The 17,004-nt window shown below is 39.3% G+C and overlaps 1 protein-coding gene across 1 annotated transcript in view; it reads right to left on the bottom strand.

Moving 5' to 3' along the window:
- ARHGEF26 (Rho guanine nucleotide exchange factor 26) overlaps positions 1–17,004 on the bottom strand; it is a 141,094-nt gene that overhangs the window by 15,893 nt on the left and 108,197 nt on the right. Inside the window, exons 11-12 of the mRNA XM_017880260.1 lie at positions 16,555–16,709; positions 1,912–2,121 (exon numbers count right to left, since the gene is read on the bottom strand). Of these exons, the coding sequence (XP_017735749.1) occupies positions 1,912–2,121; positions 16,555–16,709 (365 nt within the window). The remainder of the gene's footprint in view (positions 1–1,911; positions 2,122–16,554; positions 16,710–17,004) is intronic.

Raw genomic sequence — 17,004 nt, 5'->3', positions numbered from 1 at the left:
AAAAAAAAAAAAAAAAAAGAAATACATTTCTTTTTTCATTACCTCGGTGAACTCTCCAGTTCATTTGGAATATTCTATAGCTTTCACCAACCTGTCCTTGTTTTTCTCCAGCCTGTGAAATGTTACTTCTAGTGCCAAAAGATATGAAATAACTTGACATTTTATGCGGATGCTTTGTAATTTTCTCATTTTTCTTATGTCTCTTGACACAGATTCTTTGCTTGGCCAAACTTTAGTTAGATTTCTGTATCTTCTCCTAGGCTCATCTGTACAGTTCTTCATAAAATCCAGTTTCAGCAAAGAACCCTACTAAGTCAGCTTGGCAAGAATATCCCCTACTCCATCCTCAATATCTGATAAGATTCATTATTCTCCATCATCCCAGAGGTTACGATGTCTAATTACCCTGGCCTGTCTTCAGCAAGATTCCTGTTTAGCCAGAATCGCCCTTATCCCTGATATTTCCTCTTAGTGAGTTTCCATCCACTGACCTCCATCCTGCTTCATGGCTGTAAATTCCCACTGGCCCATGCTGGATTTGAAGTTGAGCCCAATCTGTCTCCCCCACTGGAGACCTTGCTGCAATGGTCCTTCTACCCACTAAGATGATCTTGAATAAAGCCAACCTTACTGTGCTTTAGCAAGTGTCCTTGAAGAATTTTTCTTTAATATTTTCTTTAATCATCTAGGAACACTGATAAAATCTGTCTTTGGGATCACTTTCTCTAAGATCTTGCTACAGTTTTAGGGTTGTTACTCATCAGGTGCCGATCCATTTGAACCACATCATTTAGGAACTTTGGCAGACATGGAGTGGGAGGCAGGAATCTGACAGGACAAAGAATTAGGGAACTTCTCCTTTCCTTCCACTGCTCCACTCTCTGACCCAATATAATATCTGTCCATGATGATTATTGCAAGAGGAAGTTTCCAGTTTCTAAACAAATAAATTGGTCAGTTAGCTTTAAAATCACCACCAAAAAATCACTAAGGTGAACTTGAAAGTTAACCCTCACTGCCACTCATCCAATGTGAGAACTAACTGCACACTAACTGCTGGCGAAACTGCAGGCACAAACAGGATGCCTGTTTTGGTCTTGCATAAGCTCTGGATTAGTAAGAGGATTTATCAGTATATTTCCATAAGCTGGGTAGCTCCTTTGACAGAAATAATTGGGCTTTCTGCTCTCTGGTTGAAGGTATGTGACTGAGAAATGACCTCAATTCCATTACCTAAGAGGGCTTATGGCCTAGACTCAAACTACCAGTTGAATCATCTTCCCTAAAGATAGTGTATCATATTCTTTGTCAATGAAAAAAGTAAAATGATTTTAAACCACTCTATAAAATAAAACACCTAAAGCAAGGTACATCTATCAGGACTTATAGGGACAAAAATAACAACATCCATCTCCTGTAAGAAGATTACAATGAAAAGAACAACATCTGTAAAAAGCACCCAGTCGCCAGGCGCGGTGGCTCAAGCCTGTAATCCCAGCGCTTTGGGAGGCCGAGGCGGGCGGATCACGAGGTCAGGAGATCGAGACCATCCTGGCTAACACTGTGAAACCCCGTCTCTACTAAAGAATACAAAAAACTAGCCGGGCGATGAGGCGGGCGCCTGTAGTCCCAGCTACTCGGGAGGCTGAGGCAGGAGAATGACGTGAACCTGGGAGGCGGAGCTTGCAGTGAGCTGAGATCCGGCCACCGCACTCCAGCCTGGGCGACAGAGCCAGACTCCGTCTCAAAAAAAAAAAAAAAAAAAGCACCCAGTCGTAGCGCTTAGCGAACAGTAGGTGCTCAACAAAAACATGAATAGTAGCTGCTGTTTTTAGGGAGTCTGTAAACCAAAGGAAGTCAGGTCAGGGAGATACCATCAGATATTCCGATCCTTTCCCCACATATACTTACTGCGTCTCAGCTCCTAGCAGCATTTCCACTTTCTCATTCGCATGGTTACTAAGGACTGTCAGAGTAAAGAGGTGACTGGCAGAGCTCTGTCTTGAATAGAGCATTGTGGAGCTGTTCTTCCCTGGAGAAGAATTAAGCTCTTCATTGTCACAAGATTCCACCAAGAGCTGATCTCTTAAGGAATAATCATTGACGTTATAACTTTCTTCACTATAAAGGAGAGAGAAAAGAACACGTCAATTACTCAGCCAGATAAGACTGTGACATTGTCAGTTTTCAAGGCACATTTTGGTGGAAACAGCAAGGAGTGCGCAGGAAGGAGAGGGAGAGAATGACTTATTTTAAACTATGAATTAGAATTCAAATTCTATCTACTGATTATGAATCAATGTAACCCCCTCCAATTAAACCTAATTACTATTTTTATGTATGTAACATACTAAATTGTATCTCAAGTATAAAAGCAATACAAAAAAAAAAAAAATGAAACCCTCTAGGTTTCATTTGACCTCATCCTGGAACTGTTATAATAAGTGGTCCTTGCATCCTTGCATGCATCTTGGTAATGCTCCGGCAGGTATACCTCCCCAGCTTCCACATCTCTATTTGCAGAATGAAGGAGGAGCCCCAAATCTACTCATGCTCTGGGAAACAAGACCTCACCCCCCTAAACCCCCCATCTCCAAATGACCATGCATTGGAGAGAAGAGCCCCAGAGGTCTGCTTGCTTCTGGCAAGACACCCAACCCATCCTTCTGTCCCACACTCAGAGCCTCACCACCTGTTTCAGAAACCACCAGGACTAATCTCATTATGCCCTCTACTCCTGATTAGGCTCAGGACCCCCAATATTCTTCTTTCTCCTGCACTCCCACTCCCATCGCACTGTGAACATGCTCAATCTGGCCCCACCTTTTCCCACTCCTCAGCTGGTTCCTGAACACCTTCCACTGTACCCTCTGGGAATGCAATTCCTTCATTTAGGGAATCTAGTAAAGTCTTCTAAATACTTGGCCTCATCTCTGAACCCTTCCTTCACGTTCTTGCTTTAAAAGAAACCTGTCTCTCCCTAGAGAACAAGGCATCTCCTGAGAGCTCTCTGCCTGCTTGCTTTTTATTCTTGCTTCTAGACAATGATCGCTTCCTCCTCCTGAAACATCATCAGCTTTGAAGCTCATGCCATCAGTCTCTAACTCATAACCGCAGTCATTATAGACTCCTGGATCATTCCCGATCCTCTCCCTTGAGTTTCACTGCTGACTCTCTGTCTCTCTCCAATAATACTTCACACACATACACACACACACACACACACACACACACACACTCTTTCTCTCTCTCTCTCTCTCTCTGTCTCTTTCTCTCTAGGTCACTTACATCAAGTCCCCAACACTACTTCTTTCTTTAACTCTCCTGTAAAGGATCTTTCCATCACCCCGTACCCTCAATTCCTCGACTTTACTCTCCTTCAATGATCTTGTTTTCTGCCCTACTTCAGCCACAAATCCATGGTTATACCTTAGTCCTTGTCATTACTATCAACTACAACCTCTCTGTAATCACAGTGTCAAACGTACCTCTCTGTAACCAGCACAGTCTTTCTTTCCAACTCTCCTCCTCTAATCCTCAACACCATTATTTAACCCACCAGTTCTTACAACCCATTGACTCTACAACTTTTCCCCTTATCCTTAATTCCCTCGTGTCCTCTTGTTCATGCATATTAAATTACCTAGCTTGGATTTCTTGGTACCTAGTTAAATCACGTCTTGCATACATGTTCATCTCCTTGATTGTACTTGCTTGGCAAATACCGAACCTGGTAAACACAGCTTTTCCTCTATTCTGCACCCGCACCGCGGGTGAACATGAGAGTGCTCAATAAACAATTGTCACATAAGTGGATGAATATATAATAAATTCTAATATACGCTAGGAATATCAAATAATTACCTCATTTAATAAATGCAAGTGAATGATGTCAGGGGAGCTTAGAGAAAAGAAAAATCCTTGTGCCTACTCAAGTACACTAGGAATTTCAGAACAGGCCACTTTGCTCAAGATTTCTTGGAATTTATTTTCCTCAGAATGGACATCTATCCACCTGTCAACCACTCCCTTGTAATGTTCCTTGAAAAACTTTATAATTTTTTCTAAAATTTAGTTTAATAGATTCTCCCCTCAAAAAACAGCAAATGCAGTTATCTATAAAAGCAAAATATTGCCTTCTGATCAAGCCTAATTGTTCCCAGGATAGTAATCTGTATTAATTAAAAGATTGTGTGGCACGATTATCTCCAACGCTCTCCTGAGACTGCCTACAGACCAGCACACCCACACCTGGATATGTCAAATATTTCTCACATCCAAAATGAGACTTATCAAAGTAGAGATGTTTATAAAAAGAGGAAGGTGAATAACACGCTTTACAAACAAATATGGTTATTTTTAAAAGACTATGTTTACTAGAAACAAAGCAGTCAATTTTTAGCAGCATAGAACAAGTTTATCATGTTGTATAGATACTATATCAGACATGCATTTAACAGCATAGGACTCAAGATAAAAACCAAAAACCAGGATAAAACATAACAAAACCTCAACAATAACAGCATCAAAAACAAGAGAAAAAGAGGATGAACTGAGGCTTCCTTGTCACTATTTTCTCTCTGCCCCTTCTGATTACTTTTTTGGTCCCATTTACAAGTTAAAAAAGATAACCTGGTAGTCAAAGGTACCTGTTTCTGCTTAAAAACAATTCTGCTTCAGAAAGATAAATGGAAGCAACCGAATATTGTGAACGTGGGGTAACGCCCTAAACAATGACATGCACGTAGGTATCGTAGGTATTTCCAAAGAAATGAAAGTCAAAGAAATGTATATGCTATAAAGTCATCATTTGAGGTGACTCAAATTCCAAAAAGTTGTCAACATAAAGTGGTTTCACCTATCAAGTCATCCCAGTAGAATTCAAGACCAAGGGTTCACAGAAAATGAATATAAGCTAATATGAATAAACTAGTTAAGTTTGTGTGTGTGTGTGTGTGTGTGTGTGTGTGAGAGAGAGAGAGAGAGAGAGAGAGAGAGGAACGACGGAGTCTTGCTCTGTTGCCCAGGCTGGAATGCAGTGGTGCACTCTCAGCTCACTGTGCAACCTCCGCCTCCCGGGTCTAAGTGATTCTCCTGCCTCAGCCTCCCGTGTAGCTGAGATTACAGGCATGCGCCACCATGCCTGGCTATTTTTGTCTTTTTCGTAGAGACGGGGTTTCACCATGTTGGCCATGCTGGTCTGGAACTCCTGACCTCAAGTAATCGGCCTCCCAAAGTACTGGGATTACAGGCCTGATTCACCACACCCAGCCAGCTTTTTTTTCTCTTTCAATTTTCAGAGTCATCAATGCTTTATTTTTTTGTCTTTGGGAGATAAAGACAGAAGTAGATACTTTTTAAAAATGTTTATTTATTGTTCTCTTAAGCAATGACAACTACAACGCCACTGATTAAGACCCAGGATGGCTGCTGGGCTCAGTCTATGCCTGTAGTCCTCTCAAATGTCCAGTTTGAATGATAAACTGTGGCTGCCCTAATCATAGCTATATGATTTCACCTCAAGTATTTATTTCCACACATCTGCACAGGTGTGTCATTGAATATGCCTGAACAAGGAACTTGCCCCACTGGAATTCCGGATCCAAAATGAAATGCAGGAAACATGTTGGCCTTTATGTTTGTTTGTTTTTAAAGTGATTTACTATCATCCAATATCCAACATCATTATTTCGTCTAGGCTAGTAAACTTCTGCATTATGTAATAAATAATGTAGGTGTTTATACCTTCTTTACTGCTCTCCTAGGGAATCTAATATAAAAAGAAACGATTCCATTTAATAGTAGTGAAGTAAATAGATTATTTATCCATGTTGGCTACCTAATTCAAACCCAGTGGGACAAAAACTGAAAGAAAAAAAAAGGACTGAAAAAAAAGAAAAGAACAAAAACTGAAAAGCAGCTCACTCTTGCTTGCTAGCTCGAGTGTTCTCACACACGCACATACGCATTCACACACTGAATCTCATGAAGGTTTGAATGAATACTGAAATACTCAATGAAATTCATTCTCTTACTGTCAGCCAGCACCTACTCTCTCTCTTCTTAATAGAGAGTAACTGTTAAAACATGTGCTTCAGTAGAAAGAGGAGCGGCAACTCTATAGCCAGGTGCAGCTGTTTAAAGCCCATTTCCCATCTCTGCTTACTTACCCCATGTCCAATAAGTATGGAGCAGGCTAAACAGGGTTGGGAAAGAAACCCCCTTCCTGAGGGAAGCTGATGCTAATCAGACTTCCCCATGTTTGTCTCTATCACTTAACAAACATATGGTTTACATAGCCTCTGAAACAATTTGGAACATGTAATGAGGAAGTTAAAGTGCTCAGAAAAGGGCAAATGGAAAAACCATCTTTCCTTGCATGGAGAAGTTTATACGGAGACTTCCTTTGATTGTCTTATATGTGCTCCAAGTTTACCAGCTGCTCATCAAGGCGTCTGCTTTGTGCAAGCAGCAGCGCCTATCAGGTGCTTCAGCTGAATCAAATCTATAGAAGTCTGTTGCTTGGAGTGTAAACAGTGATGGGTTTCTCTGTTGAAATCCACTTAAGGTCCTAGTAACCTTTGTTGAGATTTCTTTCTTTTCTTGTTTTTAACAACATAAAGAACTACTAGCAGAAAACAGGATATGATGGCAAACACATATTCTAATTGTTTTTTTCTCTGGAGGGCATTCTTTGTTAAGCAAGTCAGACAGTGTTTGGTTCTACTATACGCAACGCAACATCAAAGGCAGAAAAATGATACACTTTATTGTAAACAGTGGCTTTCTTAAGGAGATTATTATGAAGCCCTTTAAGTTTCCGTCCCATAATTTCTATAAAGGTTAGAATTTTCAGACTGAGCATATATTTATTACTTTGAAATCAGGAAAACATTTAAAAATTTGCGTACAACTTGCATACATTTTTAAAATACCAAAGCTACATATATGTATATGCAGTAGTTAGCACAGGAATAAGAGACGCCAACTTCAGCAGAGTAGGTGCTCTGGGGAAAAGAAGGAAGAAAGGCTGAGGGTGGAAGGACTTCGGGTAATCTGAAGTGTTTTATATATTTTTTTTTTTGTTTAAAAGGAGGGATCTGACACTAATATGGCAAAAAGTTAGTATCTGTTAAATATGGATGATAGGTATATTCATGTTTGATAATTTTCTGCAAGGTTGAACCATTTTACAAGTAAAAGTAAAAAACAAGAATTTAATCAAAAAGACATAAATGTGACGGCTATCATCACTCTAGGTGTCTGTGGCTGCTTAAGGATGCAACTGAAGTGACTACCTAATAATGGAATGTCTTTTCTGCCCTCTAACAACTAACTCTTTGCAGATGACACCACTGACTGAAAATATACTACCAACTAATAGTGAATTCAGTAAAGCGATTAGGTGTTAAAAAAAAATGGCTTTTCTATATATGAATAACACCCAGTTAGAATATAAAATGAAGATGTCATTTTATTTATGATTGCCACAAAACACATAATATATTTAGGATTAAACTTAACAGGTTTCTTCTATATGTGGATAACCTTAAACAACTTTAGAAGAAGGCTCAAAGTAATGAATAGAAAAACTTGATATTATCAAGATATCAATTCTTCCTCAGTTAATATATAATTTAAACGCAACTCAGTGAAAACACAAGCAAGGGTTTTTTGAGAGATGGCAGGGAGTGGAAATAGTTGAGCTGACTGTAAAACACAGAAAAAATAAACATGCAGAAATATCCAGAAAGATTGTGAAAAAAAAAAAAGAATGAACTAGCCTTATGATGTATTAAAACATACTGTAAAGCTGCAGAAATTCAAAGACTGGGACAAGGGCATGAGTTGACTGATGGATTGTGAAGCAGAATAGTGGGTTCACGAGTTGACACAGACATGTCTGGGGATACAGAGGTGACATTTCAAATCTCTAAAAAATTAATGAGTTAATCAAATAATATTGGGACATTTGGGGAAACATCAAATATTTTTTAAAATGTGGATCCCAATCTCACTCCTTAAACCAGGATACTTCCTTGGACCCAAGCTCTGGGTACATAAGAGTTGTGAAGAAAAAGCAAGTGACAAGACAGGTCTTTCTGCAGGATACAGACCTATAAGGGCTTGCCTTGTGGTCAGAGAGGTGCTGTTAAACATGTACATACCTTAGAGCGAGTTCTTATCTTAACCCTTATTAGCAAGCATTTTAGGTACTTAATACGGATGAACAGGAATGGAAAATAGGCTAGTTTACCAAGATGCACCCAGGAGAGTGAAAGGAAGGATGGTGATGGGGAGGCAAGGGAAAGGGTTAGACTGCACAAGCCAGCTTTCCCACAATCCACATCTCTCAGCCCCAGCTGTGGGTATAACTCTCACGTACCCGCTTACATTGTTTTAGAACTCTCTTTTATAGCCCAAATCCGATGGAAGGAAACCCAAGCAGCATTTCCAGTTCTTCCTTTTGTAAAAAGGTTTAATTTAAAAGAAAAGAAGCTATTGAGACTTATCACAGCATTGATAGTCATATGATTTTTGGCATATATTCTCAAGATAGTGACATTTATTTTTTACTTATTCAGTAGTTCCCTTTCCATAGGCTTTAAAACATTCACACAGCTTCTCTGTCCTGAAAAAAATATTTACTAGAATATGCTGGTGCCACGACAATATGTTTCCTGAGTTAGCAGCTGCCTGCGGTTTTTCAGACCCTTGTGCTTACAGGCCACTGAAATGGCTTCCGAAGGCCACCATAGCCCATCACCCCACCAAATTAAACACCTGGATTTCGCCATTATTTCTCTTTGCATGTATACAGAATCTAGTGACACTGAGCAACTGTGAATCCTGAAACTCCCTGTCTTCTAATGCCTTTTGTGACATTTCTAAGCCATCCTTCTTTGGGGACACTCTCCAAGATCCTCTTCTAGACTGTCATGCATTAAATCCCTCTGAGGAATTTAATGGTTCTAACATTCCCCCCAGTAGCACTGATACACAGGAGTTAATGGGGTTTATGAGATCAAACGAAATTCTTCCTACTTTCCTCCAATATATGTATGAGAAAAAGTGTTCTGTAGATTTCAACTTGTTTCCCTTCTCCTTCTAAAAAACATGATTCCTCAACCCTCACCCTTAATTGTGTGCTTAAATGGAATAGAAACACTCTAGTCAAACTTGGCTGGGATGAAGGACATTGAATTTATGCTAAAATTTATTTTAAGTCAAGGAGTTAATTTTTTTTTCACTTGACTGAGGTTGATTTCCATTTCAAAGCTTGGTTTTAGAATTATACTACAAACATGTTGTTAGTGGAACAATATACAATTTTAAAGGAATGAGGTATGGCACAGCAGGTAAGAGTTGAGCCATGATTGGGAATGTCTGGTAAGAAACCCAATTTTAGGCCGGGCGCAGTGGCTTACACCCGTAATCCCAGCACTTCGGGAGGCCAAGGCAGGTGGATCACAAGGTTAGGAGATCCAGACCATCCTGGCTAACTCGGTAAAACCCCGTCTTTACTAACAGTAGAAAAAATAAAAATTAGCCAGGCGTGGTGGCAAGCACCTGTAGTCCCAACTACTCGGGAGACTGAGGCAGGAGAATTGCTTGAACCCAGGAGGTGAAGGTTGCAGTGAGCCGAGATTGCACCACTGCACTCCAGCCTGGGCGACTCCGTCTCAAAAAATACAAAACAAAACAAAAGAAACCCAATCACTCACTGGCTTTGTGAACCCAAGCAAGTTACTGATCCTCTCTGTGCTTCAGTTTTCTCATCTGTAAAGTGGGAGTAACAGTACCAACTTCACTGGATTGTTGAGAGGTTTAAATGAGGTAACACATGTATTACCTCATTGTGTGTAAGGCTCTTACAATCATGCCTAACTTACAGTAAATGTCAGCTTTTTTTTTTTTTTTTTTTTTTTTTTACTTTCCTAACAGAACACCATCCATTTAAACTGCCTGATGTTTTGTTAAAAGCCTGATAATTATGTTTTGCAAATGCGTAAGTGGACCAAGCATAATTAGAGCTAAATGTCCATGTCAAGAAATCCACAATTTGGCAAGTGCTCAGACCAGCAAAACAAGGCACAATATTTATCCAGAAACTGATTTCAAATAGCCTTACTTGCTCAGTTCCTCAAGATAATTCTGAAGTCTAACAAACATGCCACATACATCCTATTTCATTGTTAATAACATAACCAATAGTGGAGATGAGGATCCCCGTTCATTAGTATGATAAGCATCTGCTATGATTCACTGCCACAAAAAAGATGGCCAGTGACCCAGAAAAGGGCCGGGAAGCCCCATCCCTGTCACCAAGGACCACCAGATGCCACAGCCCAGCACTTCTGTGGCTGCCCATGGGATGCTCTGAACCCACAGTCCTTGAAAAAGAGGAGATGCACAGTTCTGAGAGGCTGTCAGTACCTTTCTGAAGCTCTCTCCCCGGGATAAGTTGAACTAAGCAAGCCCTGAAGGGCAGGCAGGCAGCTTCTTAAGTGGGTAACAAGGTTATCCAAATTATACAGCAACCCCACACTCCAATTCAGGAGTACCATACCACTGACTTACATCAATAAAAAGGAAAAATATACTATTTATTGCACATTTTTCAGCAACACTGTTATAGTGTCTCCTAATCACTGAGGAATAGTGCAAAAAATAAAAAAAATAAAAAAACTGCTACTACAACGTGTACACATGATTTACACCAATTTATAAAAGAATAAAAATAGACCAATAGTTTTTCCTCACTCACTTGCTGCCTGACATGGGTTTCCTGAGGAGGCAAAGGCACGGAGTTAAAGTCATTTATCCCTAAACTGCTCGTGTTCTGGAGGCCATACATTCAGCTCTGGTCCTAGAGTGAGCCGTACCTTCAGCTATGTAGCAATTACATAAAGGTTGAAAATCATTTTTTAAAACAATAAAATATTCTAGAAGTAGAAGAGCAATAATTTGATTTATGGCAAAATCTTTAGAGAGAGAAACATAATACCAAAAATAATCTTAATGATAGCATGTATCAGTTACTTAGCAGGACTATTCATATCCACTCTAGTAAGAGCTTTATGTGCATTATCTCATTAATTCTCACAGAAACTCCATGATGAAGATGATGTTATTATCCCCATATTACAGATGGAACACTGAGGCTCTGACAGATGAGAAGTAATTTGCCCATGGTTTGAGCTCAGTTCTTTCTGACCCCAGGGATTGATATTGTGCTTCTCAGTAGTGGCAGATTTCAACATTTAACAGCAATGCCAACTCTCCTTACAGACGCAGAGGAAACAATACCTTATAACATCAGAGGAATCAAGGGTGCATAGGACAGTGGAAGAAAAAAAAAAGCAAAAAGGAAACAGGCCTCTCATTTCTTTTCCACGCCATCTTGCCATCTTGAATTTAGAACTCAATTCCAAAATGGTCAGAAATAACCAAGCTTCATGTGTTCCAGGAACAAAGGAGCTTTCAATCATTCTTACTGCCCTTCCTTTAGCCAAGATACTCTTAACTTCCCCAGAAGAAGACAGGTATCAGGTGGTTTCCAGCTTTCTATAATAGGAAAGAGCATTCTCATGGAAAAAGCAAAAAAAAAAAAAGAAACCAAATCAGGCCATGAACCTTTCAAGGGAGGCTGCACAGTTTTAAGACACTGGGTGTTTAAACTATTTGGGAAAATCCAAGTTTGAACTTAAGTCCTTGCCCTTATGATAATGACCTAGTAGTTTGCTATTACAGAAAATTTTATAAAACCTGAAAAAAAATTAAAAATTTTGAAAACCTTTTTATAAAACTTAGAAAGTTGTAACATGGGGCTCAAACTATGTCAATATACACAGTATTTATGGAACCAGAAATCAGGAAGTAGAAATCTCCTGTCTTAAAAGTCTGCAGGAAGGAAATGTTATCAAAGGGAAACTCTTCCCCAGATTCTGATGCTGGATTAGCTAATGGTAGAGGAAAACTCACAAATATGATTTGGTACTGGTTCTAGTTTTCTCCTACAACCAGTAGAACTATAAAAATACTCAAAAGCTTACTTTGGAAAAGACGTTTCTCCAAAAAACAAAAAAAGGTGTAAGTTTCTATGCTTTTTTTTCCCCAATAACTTTACAGGATGAGGGAAAAGTGAAATATTCTAGAAAAATAAAATGAAGAAGTAATGAACATAAAGAAATTGAGCCTATGGAAACAAAGACTCAGATTAGAATCCTGGTTCTGCTGAAAGACCTTGAAAAAGATATTTCATCTCTCTTTTCCTCAGCGTCTTCATCTGTGAAATGGAAATAATCCTGGCCTCCAGAACTGTGAGACAATAAATTCCGACTGTTTTAAGTCACTCGCTTTGTTTGTGGCACTTTGATACAGCAGCTGTAGGAAACTAACACAGCAAGGAAACTAATAAAGGAAGGAAAATTTTGCTTTTAGCTTCAGGTGAAATTGGTAGAGAAGACCTAAGCCAGATAGAAGGGACTATATCTTACAAAATAAACCTTTTAGGAGTCTGAACCTAGTTAGGTCTTGGATTCAGTTTTGTATTTCAAAACTAGGGACAACAGTACTTAGACCATAAGGTTATACATGAAGGTATAGTCTGTAATTAGTCTTTATTATAATAAGTTATTATTAGGCACATATTGGATATTATAATGTTAATTTGTTAATCTGTAAGTATAACTTGACAATAAATTACTTTTATAATACAATATTACTATTCCTGCTGTGCCAGTCTGATAGATTTACACAGCTTCACTACTCCAAAGGCAAAGCTAGTTTAGTTTACTACGATGCTAGTATAGTGGTTGTCAACTAGCAGGGATTTGCCCCATGGGGACATTAGGCAAAAACGTCCAGACATTTTTGGTTGTCGCAACTAGGGTGCAAGGGGGCTGCTACTAGCGAACAGTGGATAGAGATGAGGAATGCTGCTAAAACATCCTACATTGCACAGGACAGCCCTCTACAACAAAGAAACATCAGGCCCCAAAATGTCAATTGTTCCGAGGTTGAGAAGTCTGCTCTTGCCGTACCCAGAAAACTTCTAGTCAAAGCTTCAAATACCAAAGTGTTCATGTTCTCATCCCTCATCCAGAGTAGTCGATCATGTATCCTTTTGAAATTTGGTAGAATCAGGCTATTAGTAGAGTGACGCACTAGCAGCCAGTGCTAATGAAAACTTTAAACTTACTTTTAAAGACCAAAGCATGTGTCCACAGCCCCAGCTACTCAGGAGGCTGAGGTGGAAGGACTGCTTGAGTCCAGGAGTGTGAGGCTGCAGTGCACTATGATCTTGCCTGTGAATAGCCACTGAACTGTAGCCTGGGCAACATACCAAGGTCCTGTCTCTAAAAAAAATAATAAAAATAAAAATAAACTTTCTTTTAATGTTCTAAAAAAGTGAAAATTCCTGTTAATGAAGACAACGTCATGGCCACTCATCAAGCCAGCTTTACAAGCACTAGCAGTGATACATGCACTGCGAAGCTGAGGGGGCCACACACCTCAGCAATCTATGGAATGTGCTCAGCATAAAACTTCTGCCAGTCTGGATCGGAGGAGGATGAGTAACTGTCCTCCCAAGCAGCCTTTCCCAGTAGCTGAAAAACCTCCCTGAAGAGGAAAACCACTGGAAGCCCAGCGGCTAAGTTCCTTGACTGAAACCTGGAATTCGAATTAGGCAGTGGGTGGATAGATCAGTCCTCAAGCGCTGGCACAGGTGATTTTCCTTATCTGTAACTTGTGGCCGAGCCTAAATTGTTGCCTTGTTCAGGGTCGTTGTGTCTCCTTTACTGTTGCCTCTGGCATGCAAAGCATTTGCAGTCACCTCCTTGAAGCTATCATGTAAATACAGTCAGGCATACTGTACATTTTTAACCAAGTCTGTTTATCAAGCTTCTGTGGTCTGCATGTCACCTCACCACATATTCAGGTCATAAACAATTAGGTCTCCAATATTATTACCTAAGAATACCCTAGAAATATAATGAACTAATTGGTAAGGCAAGAAAATTCTAGTTTTGGTAAAGGTCAAGTTAGGTACTCAGGTTGTCCTCTCCATTGGAGCTGTATATCTTGCTCTTAAAAAAAAGAAAAGAAAAGAAAAGAAAAAAAGGCCGGGTGAGGTGGCTCACGCCTCTAATCCCAGCACTTTGGGAGGCCAAAGCGGGTGGATCACCTGAGGTCAGGAGTTCTAGACCAGCCTGACCAACATGGAGAAACCCTATCTCTACTAAAAATACAAAATTACCCAGGCGTAGTCACATGCCTGTAATCCCAGCTACTCAGGAGGCTGAGGCAGGAGAATCACTTGAACCTGGGAGACGGAGGTTGCAGTGAGCCAGAGATCACGCCGTTGCATCCCAGCCTAGGCAACAACAGCGAAACTCCGTCTCAAAAAAAAAAAAAAAAAAAAAAATTCTCAAAAACTCCCAATGGCATTGCTCTATGTTTTACTAATAATGCAAGTTCAAATTTACCTGAGAAAATAAATGTGGGCTAGCTAGGAGAGCAATGTTAAATATAATGGCAAAACCATCTGTGAAGGGCAAAGTATGCTGCTAAGTAGAAGAGCATCTACCATAATTCTGACTTTCAATAGTCTATATGTATCGAGTAGTTCTGTGCAAATTCAAGAACAAAAGTTGCACTGTACTGGTTTAAATACCTTTAATATTTTCATTAAGTCACCAAAGTCATCATAATTGAAATTACATTTATATTTAAAATTGGCTTGGTACTGTCAGTGTACATTTTATCATTTAAATCAAAAGTTTAGTTAAAGCTCTAGGTCCACTGAGACAGAACAAATATTTCAACAGCTGGAAGACGTTAAAAGTCAAGAGTTCTGGCATTTGAAGAGACATATATAATTACTCTCCCCTACAAACAAAACATCCTGGAGAAAGCCAAGGAAAAATGCTATCTCATAGGAAACCAACAAAACACAAAAACATAAAAATTGTAATTCTCCCATCTTTATAAAATTTATGGCTGGGCGCGGTGGCTCATGCCGGTAATCAAAACACTTTGGGAGGCTGAGGCAGGCAGATCACGAGGTCAGAACATCAAGACCATCCTGGCTGACATGGCAAAACCCCATCTCCACTAAAAATACAAAACAATTAGCTGGGTGTGGTGGCGGGCGCCTGTAGTCCCAGCTACTCCGGGAGGCTGAGGCAGGAGAATGGTGTGAACTTGGGAGGTGGAGCTTGCAGTGAGCAGAGATCATGCCACTGCACCCCAGCCCAGGCGACAGAGCAAGACTCCATCTCAAAAAAAAGAAAAAAACAATTACTTAGCTACTAGAAGTATTTAGACTACTCCAGGTAAGAGAAATAATTTCTCCTTGGAGATACGGAAACAGTATTTTCCTAAGTATGAAAAATAATTATCAGAATTTTAATGTATGTACCATTGTCATATTATGGCTTTTCAGGGAAGACCATACTAACATTTCATTTCAGCTAAACAGCTACTCAACTGAAATAATTCATAATATGGTCTGGAGCAAAAAGAAAAACTCAATCTGTTTTAATTTAGTTTGAATTTTCAACCTACAAAGTCAGCAACTCAGAACTAGCATTTAATTAAATATTTCTGATACATTTTGATATTTATTTTGTATTTTCATAGGAATCTGTTTCTATAATTCTCTTCACCTTGCCTAAATTGCACTCCAGGACCACCCCTGCTCCCACCACATGACATCAATTCAGCCCACCATCATTTCCCTCATATGTGGAAATAACAGACCACAGATTTATGTTTTCACTCTAAGTTCATATTCTAGAAAAGACGGAATATTTACGTAGGACTTTACATGTATTGGGTGCATTTAATAAAGTATGTTCCCTAGAGAAAGGCAGAGCTGATGGGGGGTGTGTGTGTAGAACAGGAACAGTTTGACAGAAGAAATACTGGAAAGAAAAGGTTTCTACAATATTCTTCATGGACACCTCACTAGATCTGGACACAAACACACAACTAGAAGCCTGGAGTAAGAAGAACAAACACTCTGCCAATCAAATGATTTACTTTATTCCCTTCAGAAGGGAGTATGGCTAACACCTTCCCAGTCACAGGGGAATATTTTAGACTAAGAATCATTAAAAGCAGTGCATTTTAAATTAAGTTAAAAGGAGCACTAGAGTTGCTCCCCAGCCTGTTCTCAACTGGACCAACTTTTTTCTGTTTTACACAAAAATTTTATGGTAGAAGGAGTCTGAAAAACACTGAATGAGAATAAAAACAGTGCTACCTTCTCAGGGATATCATAAGAATTATGTGATATAAATGTGTAAAACGCTTAGAACAGTGGCTCAATAGAGGTTGGCAAGAATTATGATGCAGATAATGATTCAAGTCTGAACTATATAAGCAATTTAAAGAAAATGAAGCACAGATGCAATTATGATTCAGTATGTAGAAACTATACTTTCAACATCTCTAGCTTTTAAAGAATGATCACCCTAACAGGCATCTGAATTACAGAACTTTAAAACTGGAGTGTAGAGTCAGCAACACCAGATAAAGACTTACCTCTTCTTCTTGGTGATAATGAGCACGTCATTAAAGAGAAAGAAGTAGACTTGCTGTTTGGATGTCCTTCTTGAGAAAAGCACAGTGTCTTCTACATAGGCTGTCAATTCACCTCTTTTTACCAACCACCGGGAAGAGGAGACTAAAGGAAAAGGCTACAAAAGGAGAAAAACTCAGTGACCAAAGCCAAATTGAAATCCTTTTAAGATTACTGAAAGGAAAATCTAAAACGTACATTCAAACAAATGATACTTATCATAGTATGCATCATTGTTTCATAGGCATATAAAACTGAACTCTAAATACAGAAGTACAGAAAATTCAAGAAAAAATGAAAAAGAACAATATATCTTCTACTATAAAAAACTATTAACTTCCCAATATGAAACTAAAACTCAATGAGAAAATGTTACTGGATCAGGCCGGGTGCGGTGGCTCAAGCCTGTAATC

Source organism: Rhinopithecus bieti, unplaced genomic scaffold, assembly GCF_001698545.2.
Source record: "Rhinopithecus bieti isolate Rb0 unplaced genomic scaffold, ASM169854v2 scaffold_12013, whole genome shotgun sequence".
Classification (NCBI taxonomy): Eukaryota; Metazoa; Chordata; class Mammalia; order Primates; family Cercopithecidae; genus Rhinopithecus; species Rhinopithecus bieti.
Note: the sequence above shows the minus strand (reverse complement) of the source record. Positions and strands in the feature narration are given on the sequence as shown.